Source organism: Leptodactylus fuscus, chromosome 3, assembly GCF_031893055.1.
Source record: "Leptodactylus fuscus isolate aLepFus1 chromosome 3, aLepFus1.hap2, whole genome shotgun sequence".
NCBI classification, from domain to species: domain Eukaryota; kingdom Metazoa; phylum Chordata; class Amphibia; order Anura; family Leptodactylidae; genus Leptodactylus; species Leptodactylus fuscus.
The window spans coordinates 15,229,278-15,257,148 of NC_134267.1; the positions used below are offsets into that span (position 1 = coordinate 15,229,278).

Sequence of the window (27,871 nt, forward strand, 5' to 3'; positions counted from 1 at the left end):
TGAAAACTTTTATTATTATTATAAAAATCTGCTTGAATCCTTCCCAGAGTCCATAGCACGGTGCCATGCCAATACCGGGACTAAGTCACATGGAGTTTTTTAGCCGAAGGTTAAGTTACTTTATCCTGAAGATTTTTACTCATTGGAATCAGACTACGACTACGACTACCATTCTGCTTCCCCTCCCCCACCTGTCCCAGGATGCTGAGCTATAGACAGCTCTTTATAGATTTTGCAGAAGGAAGCATATTTACAGTATGGAGATCAGATCAAACAGCCCCTCGTATTCTCAGCTTCTATATACTGTATACTGTGACTCACGTCTTGCTTCCTTACTGATCAGGCCTGGTTTGCATTAGCGGCTGGTTCTTGTGACTTGTTTGCAGCCAGCTGACAGCAGAGATCTCAGTTCCCAGCCGCACAAAGACTTGCTTATAATGGGAATCCTCATGTGTAGATGTTTGTTGGACGCCTCCCGTGACACATGTTGATACAATCTGTCTCGACGTCTTTTGCCAGGAAGATTGTGTTGATCTGACTCTCTCTTCTAGGTTAATGGAGACTGCTCGGGAGATGACCAGAGAATCCTTACCCATTAAGTGTCTAGAAGCTGTGATCCTGGGGATGTATCCTTCTGTAGTAATACAGTAGACTGTGATGTCATCATTCTCATCGATAATTATATACTAAAGGTAAACCTGACATCACTATCTCACTAGCAGCAGATCCAAGTCAATAATCTGCATTATCAGAGGAGCTGAAGTTTCCGATTTCACATCTCAGTTTGTGGTAATTTCTATGTCAACCAGTAGACTGGTCACTGCTTCCTACAAGATCAGCACACTCTTCTTCTTCTGCTGTTATCAATCTTATAACATGATGGTGTATAAGGTGTTCTGTCCTCCGTCACTTCATAATATTAGCCTGGACATGCAGCCCTGTCCATACATAATTACATGAGTGGACAGGTCACTGCCTCCTACAAGATCAGCACACTCTTCTTCTTCTGCTGTTACCAATCTTATAACATGATGGTGTATAAGGTGTTCTGTCTTCCTTCACTTTATAATATTAGCCTGGACATGCAGCCCTGTCCATATATAATTACATGAGTGGACAGGTCACTGCTTACCACAGAATAAACACACTCTTCTGTTGCCGTCATTCTCATAATTTGGTATTGTATGATCCATTGTATAATATTGCCATAGTCACTTACAGCACTAGTGCTTTCATCACATCATGAGAGGACAGGTCACTTTCACCCACAAAATAAAGACAATCTTCTCCTGCTGCTGTTACCATTTTCATAATTTGGTATCGAGTAATCTGTACCCTGGACAATTTATGATATCGTCGTGATCAGTTGCTGCCCCCTCATTTCACCTGCTCATGGTTGATCAAGTCACTGCCTCCCACAAAATATCCCCACTTTTCTGCTGCTAGATTTATCATTCTCATAATGTAATTGGGTATTGAGTGTTCTTTCACTTGCCACTTCAAATACTGCACCTGGTCACAAGAAGCCCAGGTCTAACATAATTACGAGTGGGCCGGTCACTGCCTCCTACAAGATAAACACACTCTTCTCCTGCTGCCGCTTTCATCATTCTCCTAATTTGATGTAGTATATGGAGATCCATGCCCCTCGTCTTCGTGATATTACCACGGTCATCTGCAGCCCTGTCTTTTTATCACCTTTTGAGTGGGCTGGCCACTGTCCCCCACAAAATAAGCACATTTTCTGCTGCTGTTGTTATCATTCTGAAAATCTGAAAGCACATAGAGTGATCTATCTCTTTTCACTGTATTATACTGTCTTGGTTGCATGCAGCTCTGCCTGCACATAAGCACGTTAGTGGGTTGGTCACTGACTCCCACAAAATAAGCAGACTTTTCACAACTTCACTTTTGCACAATTTTGTCTGAATGTAAGAAATTGCAGTGGAATATATAATATATGCCCAGGGAATCCTCCTCGCTTGCTCTGTATGCTCAGCTCGACCCATATTCTGCAGTATAATTCACCAGCATCGGGATGTGATGTCCCTCAGTAATGAGGCTTCTCGCGATGGCGCTGCAGGAATACGGTGCATTACACAAGGACCAGCCTCCTGCGGCAGTCACTTAAGGTCACCCCAAATGCAGGAGTCGGAAGAAGCCGAGCTCTGCAGAGGGATCCTCTCCGATTCCTTACTTGGTCATGGGGAACAGTCACAAAGGATGATGTTTAGTTGTATTCCAGCTGGAAAGAAACCTAGTGAGATATCTGGTGACATTGTGATTTATAGGAATATTAGTCACTCAACTGTAGTGTGTGACCTGGCCTTAAAGGGAGTGTGTCACCAGAACCCGCACATTACCCCAGCCCTGCAGATAGATAGGTTAGTGTCACCAGACCCAGCATATCACCCCAGCCCTGCAGATAGATAGGTTAGTGTCACCAGACCCAGCATATCACCTCAGCCTGCAGATAGATAGGTTAGTGTCCCCAGAACCAGCATATCACCCCAGCCCTGCAGATAGATAGGTTAGTGTCACCAGACCCAGCATATCACCCCAGCCCTGCAGATAGATAGGTTAGTGTCACCAGACCCAGCATATCACCCCAGCCCTGCAGATAGATAGGTTAGTGTCACCAGACCCAGCATATCACCTCAGCCTGCAGATAGATAGGTTAGTGTCCCCAGAACCAGCATATCACCCCAGCCCTGCAGATAGATAGGTTAGTGTCACCAGACCCAGCATATCACCTCAGCCTGCAGATAGATAGGTTAGTGTCACCAGACCCAGCATATCACCCCAGTCCTGCAGATAGATAGGTTACTGTCACCAGAACCAGCATATCACCCCAGCCCTGCAGATAGATAGGTTACTGTCACCAGAACCAGCATATCACCCCAGCCCTGCAGATAGATAGGTTACTGTCACCAGCCGCAGCATATCACCCCAGCCTGCAGATAGATAGGTTAGTGTCACCAGAACCAGCATATCACCCCAGTCCTGCAGATAGTCTGTGATTGACTGCAGTGATCAGTTAACTACAAACGAAACTTGTAGATATCATCAGGGATGGGTAACAGCAGAGACCGGGCTTTCCACCCTGTAGCCTGATTTTCATTTGATTTGGACCTCCCCTTTAAGCTCATAACAGTATGCAGTAAGCTCCCCCTAGTGGTGGCAGAAGACAGACAGAATATGACTATGTAGGGTATTTGAAGCTCTGTAACATAGAGAATTAGCACTCCGACCACTAAAGATACATAAGATATTACTCTGCTTTGGATTTGTGACCTAGTATATAAAAAATGATGTTCTAGGGCGGACGCTATCTTGTTTCTGGCCAGAAACATTAGATATGATACAAGATAGTAATGTAATATACAGCTGTCTTTAAGTCTCCATAGTTTTGCACACTTAGGTCTGCCAAACATTCATGTTTGTAGTCATAGTGGGGGGGAGGGGGGGATAAGCGGTTGCCAAATAGCTGGATTGGCAGATGGCTGGGAATGCATAGGCCGGGCCCCGTACACCCGAACAACACCCCGTGACGTGTCTAATGTATATGACCTGCTGTATTGTATGAACAGACAAAGATAATACTAAATAAAGATAGATAATGTGTTAGCAGCCACAAGCCTACATGCTGATGGTTTCCAGATGGTTAAGAAGGTAGTTCTGAGGTTTAAGTATAGAATCCTATTAGGTTATATACGGTAATTACATAATGTCATGTATTATGTTATTGGGAGCATTTTGGCACTGTTTGATGTCTATGACTATGTATATGACTATAATCACACTATATACTCATTGCAGATTATTTCTGTGACTTGAAAGGCTGGCGTAGACAATTCCAGCTGTCGTTCACGTTTCGGTTCCGGGTTCCTATTGATGTTACGGTCTTATTCACCTTCAATTAAATTTTCATGAGACGATCTTGCTGAGTATTAAGAATGTGATTACTTGACAAGTGAATGTGTCCTAGACACAAGGTCAACCATTGCTTGTCCCAGACTGAACCCAGGAGGGGGGCGCATCTGCTGAGTCTGCAAATAATGGCTGTCCTTGTGGGAGCGCGGAAAACAATGCACACTATGGCAGCCGCACAATGTTGCACTAGAGCAGAGTCCCAGAAATATTGTCGGTCTTGTCCTGTTCAGCTATGTGAGAGGAGACAGAATGATCTGTAGGTGCTCAGGTATTAGCAGCACAGAGCATTTCAGGAGATGAAGACGTATCTGTCTTCGGATAGGACTTTACTGGCGACTGCATGGCTTTATGGGATATGACATAGGAGGATATACATAATACATTGCTATCATACAGGTAATAGAGATTGTTTTAGCACTAGGTAAAGAGTGTGCTGGACTTGTTGGAGGAAGTGACCTGTCCATGTGTGATCAAAGCAGAATCGGTAGATTGCTGGGAATGCATAGACCAGCCCTGTGTGATCTATACAACACCCTGTGTCAAGAAAAAATAGTAGCAGAACAGATCATAGGAATGATTGCAGCAGCAGGAGATGAGTGTGATGATATTGTGGCAGGCAGTGACCACTGCATGGGAGATAAGCGATGGCATGGCTGCATGGAACATGGGCATTGTGTGAAGTGGACACAATTGGAAGAACATATAGACATTTGGACCATACAGCAGTAGGAGGGGAGTGTGCTGATCTGGTGGGAGGCAGTAACCATTCCATATACTGAATGGTATAAGAGTCGCATTGACACTTGTTTTAGCTAGCTGTCTGAATTCTTACACTCCAGTCTGTACAATAAATACTGTGGGAGTCTCTTTATAGCCCTGGTTTTGCAGCTCGTCTTATCCTTTTCTATCGGTTTACAGCAGCGGCAGATGAATATATTGATACTGTGGCCAGCAGTGACCAATGTGTGTGTGTGGTTAGTGATGGCAGGACTGCAGGTAACTGCAGGTAAACGCTTTAGCCTACTAGATCATATGAATGGTCACAGCAAAAGGAGAGGAGTGTGCTGATCTTGTGAGAGACAGTGACCTGTCCATATATCTGCTTATATTGGTATACTGAATTATTAGGCGTCTTAAGTGTCACATTTCCACTTGTTTCAGCTTATTAAGGCTGGAGGCTTACGTTCCAGTCTGTGGGATAAGTACCATGGGAGACATTTGATAGTCCTGGCTCTGCCGCTCATCAAATACTTTTTCAGTATCAGTTTAATTATCCGCGTACTAATTGTCATCTTTAGGGGGATTAGATAAGAAGTTGATGAGAACGAAAATAAACTTGTAGCCAAAGATATCACTTGAATGGTTACAGCAGCAGGAGATGAGTGTGATGATATTGTGGCAGGCAGTCACCGAAGCATGCATTGTATTGTATTATTGTATGAAGAGGGCAGAACTTGAATATCCTTTAACCATTTGGATCATATGAGGTTACAGCAGCAGGAGAGGAGTGTGCTGATCTTGTGGGGGGCAGTGATCTGTTTATATTAGTATACTGAATTAAGTGTCACATTTAGACTTGTTTTAGCTTATCAGGGCAGCCTGAATGCTTATGTTGCAGTCTGTGCAATGAATATTGTGCGAGTCTTTTTATAGTCCTGGTTCTGCCGCTCATCACATCCTTTATCAGTTTAATTAACCTCATATTAATTGTCGTGTTTAGAGGGATAATAGAGTGAAAGTTCTGGAATTATCCAAAGTGTCAGTAATGGGGAAGTGGAAATAACCTGGATCCCTATGGAGGCGCATACCCTGATGCTGGGCCCTATTTGCCGGTTTTCCCTGCAGAGTATTGCATTCCCTTGTGCAAGATGAACCTGCAATACCCTGCAACTCCAAAGGAATGCTGAGGGTCATGGTTGCACCGATCTGATACTGATAGCCTAATCTGGTCCCAGAAAACCGGTTTAAGTGCTCATATACTATACATGGGAAATCTGCATGCAGAGATCCTGTATGGCAACACATATAGGACCGATAGACAGCTGTGGTGTGTCGCCATATGTACATTATATATGGTAGGGAAGGATGTCTCCATAGTACGGCCTCAATTTTATATAACCCTATGTAATATCAGCAGCACACGGATGTACAGTATGGCTCCCATATGCGGTATAACACCATATTGCAGATACATACGACACAATCTATAGCTACACGTAGACATATATTGCTGACATGTAGAAAATGATTACCATTTCTATTATAGGTTTCCATGTAAGTACATTACTAAACGCTGAATGTTTAATGCCCATAAGGACCTGTCATTCATATAGGGGGTTATTTTGAGCATCCGTGATCAGCTTAGGTCTTAACCTACAGTGCCATATGGAGAACCACTTACTGACGTCGCTCTATTAGAAGCTTTACAGGCCAGGACCTCCATATGTATAGGTCAGGCAGCTCGTACGTGGCCGTAGGGTAGTCAGACAGACTGCCGTATCATTTGCAGTACATTCTATGCTATAGAACTTTCTATAGATTCCTGATCCGTCTGCTGGAATCCAGTCAGGTGACTCCGCCGCGGTCATGTGTACACAGCTCAGCTGTTGCCCGGAGATAGACAATGAGCGGTCACAATAAATGGGGGATGAGCAGATTAGTAAAATGTCATATTAATCAGGTCACTTACTGAGCTGTGATATTACAACCCTGCCGCTTTATAGAGATGGGGCCTTGTGAATAGAGGAGGGTCCTCCATCCCAGATCGTCATCAGTTTGCTGGAGCAAAAAGCGGGGACAAAGATCTGTATCTCTCTGGAGGACCCAGCCTATCTGTGCAGTACATTGATTTCATGTAATACCCCATTTCTCCTGTGGGGGCACTGTAGGTTAATGAAAGGCTTGATGCCAAGCTCTCTTATAGATCACGACTGGCAGCGCAAGCTGCGATCAGCATATTATTAGGAAACCTAAAATTTGTAACAAAATTGTATGGCTCAAAGCAGGAAAATTCTAAAAATGAGCAGGATTCGTCATTCATTTTGGCTGATTTCCACTGGTGACTTTGTCTTGGCACTGCGCTGGCCTTTCTCCTGGTACGTTATTGACACAGGATAGGATAGGCCATTACTGTATGATCTGTGAGATCTGATCTCTGGGCCCAACCAACCTAAGATGGGGCTCTGTGCAGAGAGACGGTAGACGTGGCCGCAGTGACAGTTTAGTGTTGCGTCCTCTGAATTTTTAGGATGGTTGGGAGCGCCATTGTTTGGAAATCCTAAAGATATCACATCACTTTACGATATTGGAGTACCCCTCAATTACGTGGCAAGATATTTTGCACATCCCAGATTGGCACTGAGTGGAAATGTAGTAGACACAATTGTATTGCCCACTAGTTCGGGCGACAAACTAGTCTTGTCTTGTGCGGGCCGTTTAAGTACGATACATGCCATCTTAACCTACAATTAGCAAACCATCTGAGTCACGTGTACGAGTATGGACAAGTCTGACCGATCCCGAGTGGCCGGCCTGGCCAGTACTAGGTCATGAACTACATTTGACCTTAGAGATGTTCTAGTTCACAGAATGGTAATTGTAGTGTTTGGGTTTTACCTTCCATTTAGTTGTTGTGTTGTCTGTTGTTAGTGTTGCGATGCTGATGTTGTGGATTAGCCGTGAAGGTCGAGAGCTGGATGAAAAATAGTTAGGGCTTACTACTAAAGTTATGGGGGTAACGTGACTGCTGTAGTTATGGGGCACATGTGACTGGTTCTAATATTGGGGATTCTGACTGTCGCTTTATGGGGGTAATGTCGTTGTTGCTGTCATTTTTATTCTGAAAATGGTGACCTCACTATCAAATGACTTGGGGGCACTGGTATGATGACCTTTGGTTGTCATTATGGTGGCATTGTTCTGTTATTGGCGCTCTTATGGGGATGCTGGCCAGAAATTACCGTAAATGGTTTGTTTCCCAACTACAACCTTCGTTCATATGTTGTATTTTCGTGCCCAGACTTCACCCAGTTAGTATTATAAACCTACGATGTACTTACATATAGTGAAACCTCTCCAAGAGACCACCTCTTTGAGGAGACCACCCTCTTATCCAGACTAGATTTCCTGTTATGCAGATTTTATGCTCCCCCACATATTATGTATTTTGGCTATCTTTTTTGAGAAGACCTCCGCTCCGAGAAGACCAACCCTTACAGAAGACCTACCCTTACAGAAGACCTCCCCTCCCAGAAGACCAACCCTTACAGAAGACCTCCCCTCCGAGAAGACCAACCCTTACAGAAGACCTCTTCTCCCAGAAGACCAACCCTTACAGAAGACCAACCCTTACAGAAGACCAACCCTTACAGAAGACCTCCCCTCCCAGAAGACCAACCCTTACAGAAGACCTCCCCTCCGAGAAGACCAACCCTTACAGAAGACCTCCCCTCCCAGAAGACCAACCCTTACAGAAGACCAACCCTTACAGAAGACCAACCCTTACAGAAGACCTCCCCTCCCAGATGACCAACCCTTACAGAAGACCTCCCCTCCGATAAGACCACCCACCCAGAGAACCACTTTTGAATGCGATTTTGGGTGGTCATCTCTAAAAGGTTTCACAATATATGTGTTTCTTTCATTAGTGACCCCTTAAAGGGGTTGTCCAAGACTCACAGGTAATGGATACAGATGATTTAGGTCGTGGTCTGACACCTCGACAGTGCACCAATGAGCTGATTTAGCTGTCAGAAGCCATATCCATGGTATACGGCTGGAAACAGCTCAGTTCCTGTTCAAGTGAAGCTGCAGTTCCTCAGTTCCAGCACTACAGTGTACGGACAGGAAGCTGTGTACGGTGTACAGAGCCAACACTATAGTGGAGGTGCCAGAGAACCGCAGCTCTACTCCCATTCATTTCAGTAGGAGTAGAGCTATGCCTAGCCTTATACCATGGATACGGCTTCTTGCAGCCAAATCAGCTGATCGGTGTAGGATCCAGGTGTCAGACCCCGACCTAGATCATCTGTATCCATTGCCTCTCGGACAATCCCTTTAACAGGTTCACTATTTTGATACGAATGATCTATCTTGTGGATGAGTCATCAATTTCCATTGTCCACAAGTCTTGGACTTCCCCTTTAAGGGCCGCAATACCTGAAGTACATGTCATCTCAATTTACTATGCACATTTCTGGCAGAGAAGTGACTTAGTGTGATATTCTTGAGTGGAAAGTTCAGGAAAAATCCTTGTTCCGATAATCGCTGTTCTCTAGCGTTGCGAACCTCCCTACTCATGTATGGCCATTAACATGATGTATGACTGTTTTTGTGCCGTTTGGTCATAGCTGAAACCCATGAAAAACAAGAAGTGGTGTAGCCTTCCTGTAACTCTACCGTCCCACGCTCGTTGGGGTGTTCACTGAAGGCTTGTCGCTTCAGCCATCTGCCGCACTGCTTGCTATTCCCTTAAGATGACTTGGGTGCTAGAGTAGGCTGTGAAGACGTGGGAGGAGGTGACTGTGAAGTCTTTGTGCTGACTAACAGATGGGGATTCAGCTCCAGTGAAAATCATATGGTATTGCCAAGAACAGGCGGATTATGTAAACCGTGCACAGCTCCGGCATAAACCCACCATGTTCAGGCTCAACACATATGTACAACTGTTATTATGGCGTCATCACCTTCTTCTATTGACCTAGTGCCCAGAATAAACCATCGGGGATCTGGTGATCTATCCAGTGCCAGATCTGTCCTGTGCTACATCTGCCCAATACTAGATCTCCCCACACGAGCTCTTCTATTCCTTTGCATCTCCACCATATCCCTTCTTCTGTTCAACAGGCAATCTGATTGTCAGAGGAAGTTCCAAGACGGACTTAAAAGTCACCGTCATCTTATTCTGTGGATTGTGTTTCCAATAAATTTACAATTCCCAATTTTTTTTGCATCTGAGGTCAGAATCATTTATATTGGTTCTAGATCTGACTGAGGGTGCAGATGTCAAGTGTTGGTCAGTGTTAAGTCTGTCCGGTGCTAGATCTGTTCGGTGCTAGACATTGTTTGACTACTATGTCAGTGGGAACAAGACTGCATGTAACATGGATAGTGTCAGAATTGGCTAGGAAAGAATATCCTGTAGCCAATATGATCTTCGGAATTGTGACAGCAGCAGAGGATGATGTTGACGTTGTGGGAGGCAGTGACCTCTTCACTTGTTTGACTATTATGCTAGTGAGGACAATGCTGCATGTAACGTGGGAGGTGGCAGGAGACCAGGAGTGCTCATAAAACGAATATCCTGTAGCCAATATGATCTTAGGAACTGTGACAGCAACAGTAGAGGATGATGTTGATGTTGTAAGGGCAGTGACTTGTTCACTTGTGTGACTATTATGCTAGTGAGGACAAGGCTGCATGTAACATGGGCAGTGTCAGGAGTGGACAGAAAACGTACATAATGTATGCAGTAAAATTTTAGGAATTGTGACAGCAGCAGTAAAGGATGATGTTGATGTTGTGGTAGACAGTGACCTCTTCAATTATTTGACTACTTTGCTAGCGAGAACAAGGCTGTATGTAACATGCGAAGTGTCAGGAGTGCTCATAAAATGAATATCCTGTAGCCGATACGATCTTAGGAATTCTGACTGCAGCAGTAGAGGATGATGTTGATGTCGTAGGGGCAGTGACTTGTTCACTTGTATGACTATTATGCTAGTGAGGACAAGGCTGCATGTAACATGGGCAGTGTCAGGAGTGGACAGAAAACAAACATCCTTAATCCACTAAAATCTTAGGAATTGTGACCGCAGCAGGAAAGGATGATGTTGATGTTGTAGGCGCAGTGACTTGTTCACTTGCGTCACTATTATGTTAGTGAGGACAAGACTGCATGTAACATGCAAAGTGTCAGGAGTGGACAGAAAACGAAATCCTGTAGTCAGTAAAATCTTAGGAATTGTGACCGCAGCAGTAGAGGATGATGTTGATGTTGTGGGGGGCAGTGACCTGTCCACTCATACGCTTGTTAGTACGGGTAATTTATATGACGTTTTTCTCAGCCTGTAGCTCTTTATCATAAATTTCAATTACATTTATTCTTGGAAGATTTTGTCAGAGCAGAACTTTCTTAACCTACTTTTAGATGACCTGGGGCAGTTTGCAATTTTTTTGTATGAATATGTAGAATATTTGTCATTTGGTTTTGGTGACGTAGACCAGGTATTCACTATGAGCAAACTGGATTGCAGTGATTTAAAGGGCAGCCCTGCCCGGTGGTGGCAGCCATGTTTTTTTATTTGATCTCTCAGTTGGAATCCAGTACTTTATAGTCAGGATAAATTCAGCAGATACAGGGTTGTCACTGGTGTATACAGTGTTGGCCAAAAGTATTGGCCCCCCTGCAATTCTGTCAGATAATCCTCGGTGTCCCCCAGATAATGATTACAAGCACAAACTCTTTGGTAATATTTTCATTTATTTTGCTTGCAATGAAAAAACACAAAAGAGAATGAAAAAAAAAAAGTTGATTGATCATTTTACACAAAAATCCAAAACTGGTGCGGACAGAAGTATTGGCGCCCTCAGCCTAATACTTGGTAGCACAACCTTTAGACACAATAACTGCGCACAACCGCTTCCGGTAACCAGCAATGAGTTTCTTACAAGGCTCTGCTGGAATCTTAGACCATTCCTCTTTGGTAAACTGCTCCAGGTCCCCCCTGAGATGTGAAGGGGGCCTTCTCCAAACTGCCACCAAGAGATCTCTCCCCCTCCCCCACAGGTGTTCTATGGGATTCAGGGCTGGACTCATTGCTGCCACTTTACAAGTCTCCAGGGCTTTCTCTCACCACCATTTTCTAGTGCTGACCTGAAGTGTGTTTTGGGTCCTTGTCCTGCTGGAAGAGCCCTGACCTCTGAGGGAGACCCGGCTTTCTCACACTGGGCCCTACATTATGCTGCACAATGTGTTGGTCGTCTTCAGACTTCATAATGCCATGCACACGGTCAAGCAGTCCAGTGCCAGAGGCAGCAAAGCAACCCCAAAACATCAGGGAACCTCCGCCATGTTTGACTGTAGGGACCGTCTTCTTTTCTTTGAAGGCCTCTTTTTTTTTTTTTTTTCCTGTAAACTCTATGTTGATGCCTTTTCCCAAAAGCTCTACTTTCTTTTCTCCATGCTCAATGTGGTCACACAAGGACACAGGACAGAGGTTGAGTCAACTTTATTCCATTTCAACTGGTTGCAAGTGTGATTGTTATTGCCACCACCTGTTAGGTGCCTCAGGTAAGTAACAGGTGCTGTTAATTACACAAATTAGAGAAGCATCACATGATTTTTCAAACAGTGCTAATACTTTTGTCCACCCCCTTTTTATGTTTGGTGTTGAATTATATCCAATTTGGCTTTTTGACAATTCTTATTGTGATTTTCCATTGAAGAAAAATTAAATCAAGATAATAATACCAAAGAATTTGTGATTGTAATCATTTTCTGGAAGAGAATGAGTATTATCTGACAGAATTGCAGGGGTGCCAATACTTTTGGCCAACACTGTATAGATTTACTGTATACTCTATGGGGTTGAGAGATCTGGAAAGACTCGCTAAGACCTGCTAATATAGGTGTGAATGGTCTTTTAGTGCTGTCCACCTAGGTAAACACCTGTCTGCGCAGGTTTCCATTGTCTTGTAGACATCCTGTATCCTTATTGAACTAGTGTCATGCAGAAAGCCGCAACGAGTCAGTGACCCGGGACAATGATGGCTGACAACAGTCTCTCTTGTGTCTGGGTGTCGCTGTTTGCACTCGGGTCTGCTGATATAGGTGTGATCTCCAGATCTCGCCTTACAAGGCTACGATTTACCAGCCGGAGATTTTTTTGAGTTATTTTTGCAACATTTGCATCGTCTCTACACCCAAGATGTTGCCTCGGGGAGGAGAAAGTAACCAACAAACTAAAAAAAACATTTATTGACACTGGATCTTGTGATCTTTCTTAAAAATATCCAGACGGGTATTTCAGGCATAAAAGGGCAAGTTCTCTTTTGTAACCGCATTCTTGAAAAAAAAGAGAAGAAACTTTGCAAAATGTCTTTATTGTGTTGTTGTGTCTCCATGGTAACAGATCTTAAAGGGGTTTCCTGGGCTGAAAATACTGATAACCTATTCTAAGCATAGGACATCATTATCAAATTGGTGGGGGGTCTTGTAGCCAGCACCACCATCAATCATCTGTTGTCAGAAGATGATACACAGAGAATGGAGCAGGAAGCAGACAGCGCTGTTCTCTTAATAGTGGCTAAACTGAGGTACTGCAGCTAAGGGAGCTGATCTGCAGTTCCTGGTCTGACCACTACAAAAGATAACAGCGCTGTCTGCTTCCTGCTCCATTTATGAGAAAAGCTGATCGGTGGGGGTTACAGGTGTCAGACCCCCACATATCTGATATGGATGACCTACCCCTACTACCTCTTTTAAGGCCTAAGGTTAAGCCATACATATCCTGATACTAAAAATCCACTTTAGTATTACATTACATATTCTATAAGCTCCCCCTGCTTAGAATGGATACCGTATACAATAATAATGCCGCAAACTGAGGGTTAATATTCAGAAATAAAATGACACTTTTCCTTTAAGAAGTAGCTATTCATTTTTTTTTCTTGTGTTCTACCGCCCTCTAGTCATGGAAGCAAGTATTGCAACTCCTGATGGGCCTCTGTGTATTTCTAATCTGTTACAAGATTTACTAATTTAGACCTGGACAAAGTAACCAAAACTTCTTAAAGAACCCAAAATTAAAGGGCTTTTCTGGGACTATGATATTGATGACCTATCGGTAAAGTTTGACCCTTGCGTGTTTGAAGAGCTCTACTACTTCTCAGATCAGTGACATCACATCCCTTGGTCACATGCCCTTAAAATGAATAGGGATCAGTTGCAATTCCAAGCACAGCCACTATACAATATGTGGTGCTGTTTTTTTTTTAAATTCAGTGTAAAAGGAGATATCGCTTGTCTAACCTCAGGTTGGCACAAAATCGCAATGAAAGGTCAATGGAAATAGTTAAGTTTTGTCTGTTCTACGTTTTACTCCTCTTGGTACTTTATTCCGTGGTTTTCGTTTTGAATTTGTGCCCTGGCGTGCAGCATTGTCATAACCGGATAAGGTGATAGAAGGTAAAGGTCACCTGAGCTCTCCTGAAATGTCACCTCCAGCCTGCGGGTGCGCACTGCACTCAGGATCCCTCTTTTTGTTCAGAGTCGGTGAATTGATGGTAATTCCTTTTGTTGTATGCGGATTGTGAGACAGCGTGGCCGGGCATATCAGCGGGTCAGCGGGTGGCAAGTGCCAGGAGGCCATTGTACTAGGCAGAGTACTGAGCGCACGACGATATCAGTATATCAGATAGTAAAATGAGTGTTCGAGGATATCACTATATTATAATGAGGGTGCGAGGATATCACTATATTATAATGAGTGTGCGAGGATATCACTATATTACAGTGTTGGCCAAAAGTATTGGCACCCCTGCAATTCTGTCAGATAATACTCATGTTCTTCCAGAAACATGATTGCAATCACAAACTCTTTGGTATTATCTTTATTTAATTTGTCTTCAATGGAAAACCACAAAAAGAATTGTCAAAAAGCCAAATTGGATATAATTCCACAGCAAACATTAAAAAGAGAGTGGACAAAAGTATTGGCACTGTTTGAAAAATCATGTGATGCTTCTCTAATTTGTGTAATTAACAGCACCTGTTACTTACCTGAGGCACCTAACAGGTGGTGGCAATAACTAAATCACACTTGCAGCCAGTTGAAATGGATTAAAGTTGACTCAACCTCTGTCCTGTATCCTTGTGTGACCACATTGAGCATGGAGAAAAGAAAGAAGACCAAAGAACTGTCTGAGGACTTGAGAAGCAAAACTGTGAGGAAGCATGAGCAATCTCAAGGCTACAAGTCCATCTCCAAAGCCCTGAATGTTCCTGTGTCTACCGTGCGCAGCGTCATCAAAAAGTGTAAAGCCCATGGCACTGTGGCTAACCTCCCTAGATGTGGACGGAAAAGAAAAATTGACAAGAGATTTCAACGCAAGATTGTGCGGATGGTGGATAAAGAACCTCGACTAACATCCAAACAAGTTCAAGCTGCCCTGCAGTCCGAGGGTACAACAGTGTCACCACGTACTATCCAGTGTCAGCGTCTGAATGAGAAGGGACTGTATGGTAGGAGACCCAGGAAGACCCCACTTCTTACCCACAGACATAAGCCAGGCTGGAGTTTCTGGAAGAAAATGAGTATTATCTGACAGAATTGCAGGGGTGCCAATACTTTTGGCCAACACTGTATAATGAGGGTGTGAGGATATCACTATCTTATAATGAGTGAGCCGAGATATCACTTTACCATCAGGCTTTATTTCTAGTCCTCTATAGCTCTGCTACATCTGTATTAGCTGCCATAGTCAGTATATTGCTATATAATCCATATATTTGAGAGGTAATTCCTGACACTAAAGTCCTTCTCCTGATACTATGAAGTTCCTTAACCCAGTACTAAAGATATCTTACCAACGGTCAGACCAGCGTGGAGCGGTTCCCCATCAGCTTTAAGACCCAGTTCTCAGGGAACTTCTTCCACCATGTAGTGCTGGGGATCCACCATAATGGACGCTATGGCACGCTGGGCATGAGCAGGAGATCAGACCTGATGGATAAACCTATGATCTTTAAGACTCTGAGCGAGCTCATCTTTGACTTTGAAGACTCTTACAAAAAATATTCTCACACGGTGAAGAAAGTTAAAATTGGTTTATACGTCCCTCACGACCCCCACACGTTCCAGCCTATTGAGTGGAGGTATCTAGTCATCAACATGGGGAAGATGGTGCGAGCCGACATCAAGAAAGAACTGGAGAAACACGCCCGGGACATGAGGATGAAGGTAGGTGTAGACACGTCTCTGTAGGTCATTGTGATTTGTCCATTTCTGACCTGGACACTTCCTTAAAGGGGCTCCCTGGGTTAGAAAACCCCTTTCTATATTCCCTATTAGGTAACTGAATAAATAGGGGAGAGGTCCTCTGCTTAGGATCTTCATCTCTTGGTCTCAGTAGTGAACAGTATAAAGAGTGTCTGTCACTCTGGAGGACCTTTGCAATCTTGTATTGAAGAAACAGCTCATTGATTTGAAAGGACATTGTGTAATGCTTAGTTTCCCCTGCAGAGGCGCTGCAGGAAAGCTGAGCACTTGGGATCCTATTACACAGCCCATAGCAAACTCCATTGATGATGTTCAACAGGGTCTTCGCACTGTCCAATGTTAACTGTATATATAAATACACGATTGGTATTACGGTACAACGTCTCATTCCCATATAGTTTACATTTTTGGCAGTATTTTCCTTGTTTACATGGACTTTTTTTGTGGCTACAACAAAGATCCCATCACAGAGTGTTACTGCTGATACTCCCAGCGATCACATATAATCTAATGGGACCCTGGCAGGAAGTGTGCGATTTCCCTACAGCGCCACCACAGGAGAAATGAGACATTACATTGTGTCCATTATAATCGACACACAGCGCATGTAATATAGGGATGTAATTGTTCTCTGGAGACAGGAGCTGTTCTCTGATATGTCTAATATACAAGGGGCCCTATTAAGACCCCATACATGTGACCACATTTTTGGACTGTGTACTGGCCGTTACAATGGATCCATAATAATGGATAGTACACTGACCAATTCATTTCCGTGGCTCCAAAAAAACCTGACGGGTTCCCTTTAACAGCATTTGGCGAACTCCTTTACAGCATAGTCTTAGCCATAGGTGACTAGGCAAAGACCCCCCCCCCTACAAAATTGTCAGTCTGTTTTTAGGCTTAGGGGCCAGAGTAAAAATTGCAGGATATAGCAATTTTTTGGAATAGAGATAGAGTGACATGGAAAATGTAAAAATAAAAAATAAAAATCTTAAAAAATATATTGATATATTTAACATAAAAACTTGGCTTAAAGCGTAGGTCATTTTCTGATGACACATTCCCTTTAAGCAAGGGTCTGAATACTTTTGCAGTGTTGCGTATGTATATAGATATCTATAAGACAACACTGAATCTAAGCATATACCCTGCGCTTCTTATAGGCAGCACAGTCACCACAGGCGGTTACGTGAATATGTTCTGCTTTCTGTACGCTTAGCGGGGGGCGTCACTTTATGTGGAGTATCCCTTTATTTAATTCCGTTCGGATCAGAACACTACTTATCCGTTGCCATGGAAACAGATTTTTTTTTTCTTATTTTACTTTGAAAGTGACATGGCTTCTTAGAGTCAAGAACATGAAGTACTTCAGCCCAATATAATTAATCCCATTTTTTTTTTTTAGAATATATAAAATATAATATATTCTTAAAGAGGAGCTTTCACATCCTCAGGCACATGCGGTATTATATACTGATAGAAAGCCGATAGTGCGTTGAATTCAGCTTTCCTGTTCTGTGCCCTGCTGAACAGCTATCGGTGCCGGTACCGTAACTCTTTACTGTCAGAAGGGGGTTTCTTACTGTCAGTCAGGAACGCTCCTCCTCATACTAGCGTCTATACCGCTGTACTGTGAGGGGGGGCCTTCCTTACCGCCCAGCCATGACGCTAAGCGGTGAGGAACACTCCCCCGTACTTGTCTATTGAGGTCGGGTTATCTTCTCATACATGTAGTGTCCTCCTGATAACCAGCCATGATGTCCTTATTGTGGTCAGGTTATCTTCTCATACATGTAGTATCCTCCTGATAACCAGTCATAATGTCCTTATTGTGGTCAGGTTATCTTCTCATACATGTAGTGTCCTCCTGATAACCAGCCATGATGTCCTTATTGTGGTCAGGTTATCTTCTCATACATGTAGTGTCCTCCTGATAACCAGCCATGATGTCCTTATTGTGGTCGGTTATCTTCTCATACATGTAGTGTCCTCCTGATAACCAGCCATGATGTCCTTATTGTGGTCGGGTTATCTTCTCATACATGTAGTGTCCTCTCCTGATAACCAGCCATGATGTCCTTATTGTGGTCAGGTTATCTTCTCATACATGTAGTGTCCTCCTGATAACCAGCCATGATGTCCTTATTGTGGTCAGGTTATCTTCTCATACATGTAGTGTCCTCCTGATAACCAGCCATTATGTCCTTATTGTGGTCAGGTTATCTTCTCATACATGTAGTGTCCTCCTGATAACCAGCCATGATGTCCTTATTGTGGTCGGTTATCTTCTCATACATGTAGTGTCCTCCTGATAACCAGCCATGATGTCCTTATTGTGGTCAGGTTATCTTCTCATACGTGTAGTGTCCTCCTGATAACCAGCCATGATGTCCTTACTGTGGTCGGGTTATCTTCTCATACATGTAGTGTCCTCCTGATAACCAGCCATGATGTCCTTATTGTGGTCGTGTTGTCTTCTCATACATGTAGTGTCCTCCTGATAACCAGCCATGATGTCCTTATTGTGGTCAGATTATCTTCTCATACATGTAGTGTCCTCTCCTGATAACCAGCCATGATGTCCTTATTGTGGTCAGGTTATCTTCTCATACATGTAGTGTCCTCCTGATAACCAGCCATGATGTCCTTACTGTGGTCGGGTTATCTTCTCATACATGTAGTGTCCTCCTGATAACCAGCCATGATGTCCTTATTGTGGTCAGATTATCTTCTCATACATGTAGTGTCCTCTCCTGATAACCAGCCATGATGTCCTTATTGTGGTCAGGTTATCTTCTCATACATGTAGTGTCCTCCTGATAACCAGCCATGATGTCCTTACTGTGGTCGGGTTATCTCCTCATACATGTAGTGTCCTCCTGATAACCTGACCACAATAAGGACATCATGGTTGGGTATTAGACCATAGAAAGTTCCTGCATTCATGGTCCTATCCATTGGCAACTGATCAAGACAAAGATGTCACGACTAAGATGGTTAGAGTAAATTTTTTAAAACACTGGAAAATTTTTATATTTAAGTTTTAATTGTCTACAATTTTCTATTTGGTTACATTTAATACATTATAATGGGGCCATGTACAGTACTAAATAATAAGCAGGTACAGAATCCGAATATATATAAGGAAAATACCGTACATGCTCTGTGTCGTGAAGTCTCGCCTACAACCTCTGATTTCAGGCAATTTTCTTCCATTGTAATTACTGACTATAAATAGTGTGAAGCCTAATTATATATATATATATATATATATATATATATATGTTTGTTATTTTCCTCATATATTGATCCTTGGCTGCTTTATAGCTCCATTAGGACAGAGCTTTGATCTGTGACTACAGTGTCAGTGTCTGCGGTAGTCCGGGACACGCCCCCTTCTCATGATTGGTGGCAGCTCCCAAACTGTTCATAGGTGACCATTACGGTAATTAGAATGGTCATTGTGTAATACCACATGTTGCCAGCAGTGGCCGCTGCAGGAGATATACGTCTGGCCAGCCATAGTTGTTTGCCAGTAGTGTTGGAAGAAGTTCCCTGGGCTGAGACAATTCCTTTAAAACTGATTATATGACTCAAACCTAAAAAAGTTGCTCGATATCGGGTACAAAATACGACTGACTTAGATAGCGAGTCTTATCTTCTGTAAATCTTGCCGTGAGCCTATAAACAGACTGAAGGTTTCCTTAGCTCATCTCACTATGAATGAATCATCTGCTCTAAACGATCCCACAAGATGTCGGTCTCCTTAGGTCACCGGCTGGGAAATCTGCCATATTATTATATCAGAGGGCACCGACCCCAAATATTTCTTACCACTAGAGAATGGAAGATCATATTACTTGCGGCTCGGCAGCTGTCACAGGCCATGTGCTAGGACATGCTGGGAGTTGTAGTATTGGGACACTTGGAGGAGTATAGATGAGACGCCATCAGTATATAGATGTATATAGCACTGCTACAAAACCCTAGAAATAGCCATAAAGATTGCGGAGGAATAATGGAACAATAAGAGGCTGAAGTCATCTCATTGTGGAGGAAGAAACTGCAATATTACATTATGTAGGACGAGATTGAATGGCCGGGACTTGTCATGGAGTAGTGGAAGAGTCCGGGAGCGGGACCGAGAGACGTCAGGAAGTGTAAATGTAATCCAGGGAATAGAAATCCTGATAACCGTATTCCATCTTTACTGATTGTGGGGAATCCGTCTTATCTTACTTTTTTTTCCCCTCAAACTTGTAGATCCTGAAGTCTTCAAGTGTCCAATCTCCTGTGAAAGAAAGAAGGGGCAAATCTGTTTCACCTCCAAGAGTCCGTATCAGCCCCCAGAGACGCGTGTGCCGGAGGGATAAATCGTAAGTATAATGAGCTGCAGTCCTATGAAAAAGTTTGGGCACCCCTATTAATCTTAATCATTTTTAGTTCTAAATATTTTGGTATTTGCAACAGCCATTTCAGTTTGATATATCTAATAACTGATGGACACAGTAATATTTCAGGATTGAAATGAGGTTTATTGTACTAACAGAAAATGTGCAATATGCATTAAACCAAAATTTGACCGGTGCAAAAGTATGGGCACCTCAACAGAAAAGTGACATTAATATTTAGTAGATCCTCCTTTTGCAAAGATAACAGCCTCTAGTCGCTTCCTGTAGCTTTTAATCAGTTCCTGGATCCTGGATAAAGGTATTTTGGACAAACAATTCAAGTTCAGTTAAGTTAGATGGTCGCCGAGCATGGACAGCCCGCTTCAAATCATCCCACAGATGTTCAATGATATTCAGGTCTGGGGACTGGGATGGCCATTCCAGAACATTGTAATTGTTCCTCTGCATGAATGCCTGAGGATTTGGAGCGGTGTTTTGGATCATTGTCTTGCTGAAATATCCATCCCCGGCGTAACTTCAACTTCGTCACTGATTCTTGAACATTATTCTCAAGAATCTGCTGATACTGAGTGGAATCCATGCGACCCTCAACTTTAACAAGATTCCCGATGCCGGCATTGGCCACACAGCCCCAAAGCATGATGGAACCTCCACCAAATTTTACAGTGGGTAGCATGTGTTTTTCTTGGAATGCTGTTTCTTTTTGGACGCCATGCATAACGCCTTTTTTTATAACCAAACAACTCAATTTTTGTTTCCAAAATGAAGCTGCCTTGTCCAAATGTGCTTTTTCATACCTCAGGCAACTCTATTTGTGGCGTACGTGCAGAAACGGCTTCTTTCTCATCACTCTCCCATACAGCTTCTATTTGTGCAAAGTGCGCTGTATTGTTACCGATGCACAGTGACACCATCTGCAGCAAGATGATGCTGCAGCTCTTTGGAGGTGGTCTGTGGATTGTCCTTGACTGTTCTCACCATTCTTCTTCTCTACCTTTCTGATATTTTTCTTGGCCTGCCACTTCTGGGCTTAACAAGAACTGTCCCTGTGGTCTTCCATTTCCTTACTATGTTCCTCACAGTGGAAACTGACAGGTTAAATCTCTGAGACAACTTTTTGTATGCTTCCCCTGAACAACTATGTTGAACAATCTTTGTTTTCAGATCATTTGAGAGTTGTTTTGAGTAGCCCATGATGCCACTCTTCAGAGGAGATTCAAATAGGAGATCAACTTGCAATTGGCCACCTTAAATACCTTTTCTTATGATTGGATACATCTGGCTATGAAGTTCAAAGCTCACTGAGGTTACAAAACCAATTTTGTGCTTCAGTAAAAAGTAGTTAGGGGAATTCAAATCAATAAAATGATAAGGGTGCCCATACTTTCGCACCGGTCAAATTTTGGTTTAATGCATATTGCACATTTTCTGTTAGTACAATAAACCTCATTTCAATCCTGAAATATTACTGTGTCCATCAGTTATTAGATATATCAAACTGAAATGGCTGCTGCAAACACCAAAATATTTAGAACTAAAAATGATTAAGATTAATAGGGGTGCCCAAACTTTTTCATAGGACTCTATCTATCTATCTATCTATCTATCTATCTATCTATCTATCTATCTCCTATCTATCTATCTCCTATCTATCTATCTATCTATCTATCTATCTATCTATCTCCTATCTATCTATCTATCTATCTATCTATCTATCTATCTATCTATCTCCTATCTATCTATCTATCTATCTATCTATCTATCTCCTATCTATCTATCTATCTATCTATCTATCTATCTATCTATCTATCTATCTATCTATCTATCTATCTCCTATCTATCTATCTATCTATCTATCTATCTTATCTTATCTATCTATCTATCTATCTATCTATCTATCTATCTATCTATCTATCTTATCTATCTTATCTATCTTATCTATCTTATCTATCTATCTATCTCCTATCTATCTATGTATGAATCATATATCATCTATCATAATATCCATCACTAATATTCATAAACGCCAACAGCAATAGACAATGATAATGATGCAAATAATAAAAATAACTAATAGCTAGCATTATTATTAGCGGCGGTTATTAATTATTATCCATTTTATTATTAGTGGTGATTGTTATTTGTGTTTATAAATTAATATTAATAATAGTTGTTATGAGTGCTTATTTATTATTATTATTATTATTATTACTATTATTATTATTATTATTATTATTACTATTATTATTATTATTATTATTTTTTTTTTTTAGTGGTTATTAATTATTGTTCCTGATGGTTATTAGTGAATATTAATTAATATTAGTGGTGCTTTTTTTTTTTTTTTTAGTAGATATTAATAGTATTAGTGGTATATTATAATTGTTATTATAATTGATAGATATTATTAATGGTTATTAATTATTACTAGTGGTGGTTATAAATAGTGGTTATTATAATTTCTGTGATGATATTATTATTGATTATTAATTATTTGCATGAGTGTTGGTTATTAGTGGTTATGAATTATTATTATTATTATTATTATTATTAATAATAATAATAACCATCACTAATATCTAGTGATAATAACCACTATTTTATAAATGATAATAATACAAATGAGAACAATCACTAATAATAACCATCACTACTGTTGTTATAGTTAATAATAATAATAATAATAAATCTTTATTATTTTGATTATTATTATTAGATTAGTATTTACAATTTGTATTTTAATTATATTTTAATTATATTATATTTGTGGTTATTCATTATTATTGGTTGTTATTAATAATAATACTAATAATACTACTACTACTACTTCTACTACTACTAATAATAGGTCTTTAATAATAACAATAATAATAATAAATAATAATAAATTATTATTATTATTATTATTATTATCAATAACAACTACTACTAATAATGAATAGCCAAAAATATTATAATATAATTAAAATACAATTATAAATCCTAATATGTTTCAATAACATGCATTCACACATTACCCTATAACATATGTACATAATAAATGACGATGTAGTAAACCAGTGAATGTGTTGTGCTGAATATTTTCCTCGGCCATGAAGGAGTTATGTGTCCCCTGTGTTGTGTTGCCGGCGCTGACACACAGGTGGCCGGTTAGTGAGTGACGTCTTCTGGTGTTAAGTGAAACGTAACCTTATAATTAAAGATTCTGCTGCCTCATGTAACCGCACTCCCCTCTCGGTGATGCGCCAAGGCACGCCAACCCTCTCCATTGAGCGGTGTCTAATTATTTCCCCCTGTAAATACTACTGTTGTTAGGGATTACACAAGAGCCAAAGACAGAAATAAGCCGCATGTATCCAAACATAACCTACAGTAATGGTGGCAGCTGGGGGGAGGCCATGACACAAAGGTCTATATTTACCGGTGAATTAACACCCCTGGCATGTGGAATGTGGCTGCCCCATTGAGCGCTGCTGATAATTATAGTACTTGTGTCACGGCGTCCGTCTTCCCCCGTTCACCCCTGGCCTAGAAGTATTTAGAGCGTGGGATTTAGCAATAACATAGGCGTCTATCTTCGGAGTCACTACCTCATGGTGCCGGTATTATACGGGGTCAGGAGGGATAAGGCCGCTCACTATCGGCTGCGTCACTGGATTCCAGGATGACAGAATACCCTTGAATGAATTGAAGTGGGCCTGGCATCTGACATTACTATAAGGTCAAGGTTCTTCCCATGATGTCAGGATAGAAATATCACGGACGACACGAAGAGTATTATTATTATTATTGTGCTTATTATATTTATTACCTCACTCACACAAATCTAATTATATATATATATATATATATATATATATATATATATATATATATATTATATTTTATAGCAGTATTAATTATAGATGATACCAATGGTGGCCACAGAATAGGAGATAAGTGTCTGATCGCTGGGGTTGTAGTGGGGCTTCAGGTGAAAATCAGTAAGGGTCCAACACCTGGGACCCCATGGATTAGCTGATAGCATATCACCCCAGCCCTGCAGATAGATAGGTTATAGTCACCAGAACCAGCATATCACCCCAGGCCTGCAGATAGATAGGTTATAGTCACCAGAACCAGCATATCACCCCAGGCCTGCAGATAGATAGGTTACTGTCACCAGACCCAGCATATCACCCCAGCCCTGCAGATAGATAGGTTATAGTCACCAGAACCAGCATATCACCCCAGCCCTGCAGATAGATAGGTTAGTGTCACCAGACCCAGCATATCACCCCAGCCCTGCAGATAGATAGGTTACTGTCACCAGACCCAGCATATCACCCCAGCCCTGCAAATAGATAGGTTACTGTCACAAGAACCAGCATATCACTCCAGCCCTGCAGATAGATAGGTTACTGTCACCAGACCCAGCATATCACCCCAGCCCTGCAGATAGATAGGTTACTGTCACCAGAACCAGCATATCACCCCAGCCCTGCAGATAGATAGGTTAGTGTCACCAGAACCAGCATATCACCCCAGCCCTGCAGATAGATAGGTTACTGTCACCAGACCCAGCATATCACCCCAGCCCTGCAGATAGATAGGTTACTGTCACCAGACCCAGCATATCACCCCAGCATGGCAGATAGATAGGTTAGTGTTACCAGACCCAGCATATCACCCCAGTCCTGCAGATAGATAGGTTACTGTCACCAGAACCAGCATATCACCCCAGCCCTGCAGATAGATAGGTTAGTGTCACCAGACCCAGCATATCACCCCAGCCCTGCAGATAGATAGGTTAGTGTCACCTGAATCAAACTTTGTGTTCCCTTGCTGCCTCCATTAATAAGATATCACTGTTTTTGTCAATATGCAAAGTAGGTCTTTGTAGCACTGGGAATGCCCTTGCTGATCCAAAGGTATTATTTGCATATTGACAGAGCAATATTTTCACAATGGAGGCAGCAATTCACAAAGAGAAAACACCATTGTATTCAGTTGACAATTCACCTACCTTGCTCCGGAGCTGGATTGATTTGCTCACCCTACACCCATCTATCTGTGGGGCTGGGGTCTTTAAACCAATGTTGGGCCTTTATTCATCAGAGATCAGTGCCAAGGAGCCAACCCTGTTAATGGGAATCATCAATGACTTTGCAGGAGACATGTCTGCCCTTCTGGGGGACCTGAAGACCTTGACTGTCTTGCAGAGACTTCTGGACAATCTTTGGTTACATCTTCTGTTGTCGGTGTCACCCACTAACCTTGTTCTTTCCTTTTGTTCCCAGGCCGGCCAGGATAGACAAGACACCAGCGGACCTTAGCACCCTCAACGATGTCGGCTACCAGATTAGGATTTAGCAGGGCCACGTGACTCCCCGGTGCTTCCATTTGCACTTTACCCCTCCACTTCTTCTTTTTCTAAGGATTTGTGACTATTTATTATCAGGTTTTTATTTATGCTTTTAATTCAGAAATTTGCATTTTTACACTTTCTTTTTTTTAATATCAAGTTTTGCCAGCTTTTTGCAAATTGACCCAACACACTCGGACTTCTCAGAGGCGATTTGTGGTTTTTATCTGACGCCATCCGCAAGTTTACAGCCGCCATCTTTCATCACGACATTGACAAGCAAAGTGTTGTAATGGCCGTACCCATGCCAGGAGGACAGCTTTGTGAGATGTTACCGTGTATTAAAACAGAATATGGAACAGTATGAGGAGCATTTGATACAATTTCTACCATGGTGGCCATTTTGTCAATTTCTCTGCCAATGCTTTTCCAGCGTGATACAAAATGGCTTCCTTTCTTATTGGTTTCTTAGCAACATGAGCGCGACTACTGTACCATGGCTGTACTATCACAAAACTGGGCCGTAACACTTGTAAGGGAACATAGGCCCTAGTATCAAACCCTGAGGCCTGAGCAATGGCCGTTTTGCTCATGGTAACCAACCAAGGCTTCATTTTTCCATGATCAGTCCAAGAAGCCGAAATCTGATTGGTTGCCATGAGCTACAAGGCCCGTAGGTCCTTTGACAACACTTTTGATATGTAAGACCCATGGGTCCTGCAAACAAAATCAATATGGAGTCTTTTTAAGGTTACATTAAATCAAATATGTGAGGTTTTTTTACATTTTTTTTTACCGAACATGGATGACTAGACGGGTTTGTGCTTGTATATGTATGATATTATAATACGGGAATGATGGTGACCGTACGTCCATAGAGCAGGGACACTATAATGTAGGGGTTGCATGTGCGCCCAAGTGTGCGTCAGAAATTATGGTGCATCAGATCTAAAAATTTTCGTTAAAGAAATTGGATTGGTTGTTCGTAACAACCAATCAGATTGAATGAAAGATAAGATCTGATTGGTTGCTATGCTCCTCTATTTTTCTGCGCTCGGCACTAACCATATCAACCAAATTCCAATTATTTTTCTCTTTTTATGGACGGTAATATAACGTTTTTGACTTTCTTGCAGTATTTGTCACCAGAGGCGGGCTTAAAGGAGAACTCCACTTTTAAAGGGATTCTACCATTAAAAATCTTTTTTCTGTGGCTAACACGTCGGAATAGCCTTTAGAAAGGCTATTCGTCTCCTACCTTTAGATGTGATCTCCGCCGCGCCGTTCCTTAGTAATACCGGTTTTTACCAGTATGTAAATTAGTTCTCTGGCAGTGATGGGGGCGGGCCCCAGCGCTGAAAATGCGATGAGGGTGTCCCCACTGCTGCCCGAGAACAGGATCCTGCGCCGCCTCTATCTTCTGCTGGATCCTCCCCTTCTTTCTTCGTCTTTCTTCGGCGGCTTCACCTCTGTCAGCTCTGACACTAGTAGAGCCAAATGCGCATGCGCACAATTGCGGCCTCGGAACTATGGCCGCGCATGCGCATTCGGCTCTACTAGTGTCAGAGCTGACAGAGGTGAAGCCGCCGAAGAAAGACGAAGAAAGAAGGGGAGGATCCAGCAGAAGATAGAGGCGGCGCAGGATCCTGTTCTCGGGCAGCGGTGGGGACGCCCCCATCGCTGCCAGAGAACTAATTTACATACTGGTAAAAACTGGTATTTCTAAGGAATGGCGCGACGGAGATCCCATCTAAAGGTAGGAGACAAATAGACTTTCTAAAGGCTAATCCGACGTGTTAGCCACAGAAAAAAAGATTTTTAATGGTAGAATCCCTTTAAACAACGTATTTCGTCTTATAACTTTGAGCCACTTTATAAATCCTTATTTTAGATCATAAAATGTTTTCTTCTCTGTTCATCTCCAAAGTCAAAGGGGTTTTCCAATGACCTATCGTAAGGACCGAAAAGCTGTTGTACCATGTGAGCAATGACCATGATGTCATCAGTACAGGGAAGAGGCCACGGCCCTTGTGTGCACCGCAGTCTCTTCAAACAGCTGATCGGCAGGGGTCCCGAGTGTTGGACCCTCAATCCAAGAAAAGGTCATCCATCTATATGTCCTGGAAAACCCCTTTAAGTTTATAATTCTATTGGTTCCTTGTTACCAAAGAGCAGCGCTT

At 42.2% G+C, this 27,871-nt stretch overlaps 1 protein-coding gene across 1 annotated transcript in view; it reads left to right on the forward strand.

Annotated features, from left to right (window-relative positions):
* VASH2 (vasohibin 2) overlaps nt 1-26,109 on the forward strand; it is a 50,889-nt gene extending 24,780 nt beyond the window's left edge. Inside the window, exons 5-8 of the mRNA XM_075267164.1 lie at nt 552-626; nt 15,512-15,893; nt 20,199-20,311; nt 25,627-26,109. Coding sequence (XP_075123265.1) covers nt 552-626; nt 15,512-15,893; nt 20,199-20,311; nt 25,627-25,699 — 643 coding nt within the window. The 3' untranslated portion in view covers nt 25,700-26,109. The remainder of the gene's footprint in view (nt 1-551; nt 627-15,511; nt 15,894-20,198; nt 20,312-25,626) is intronic.
* The last annotated feature ends 1,762 nt before the right edge of the window (nt 26,110-27,871 follow it).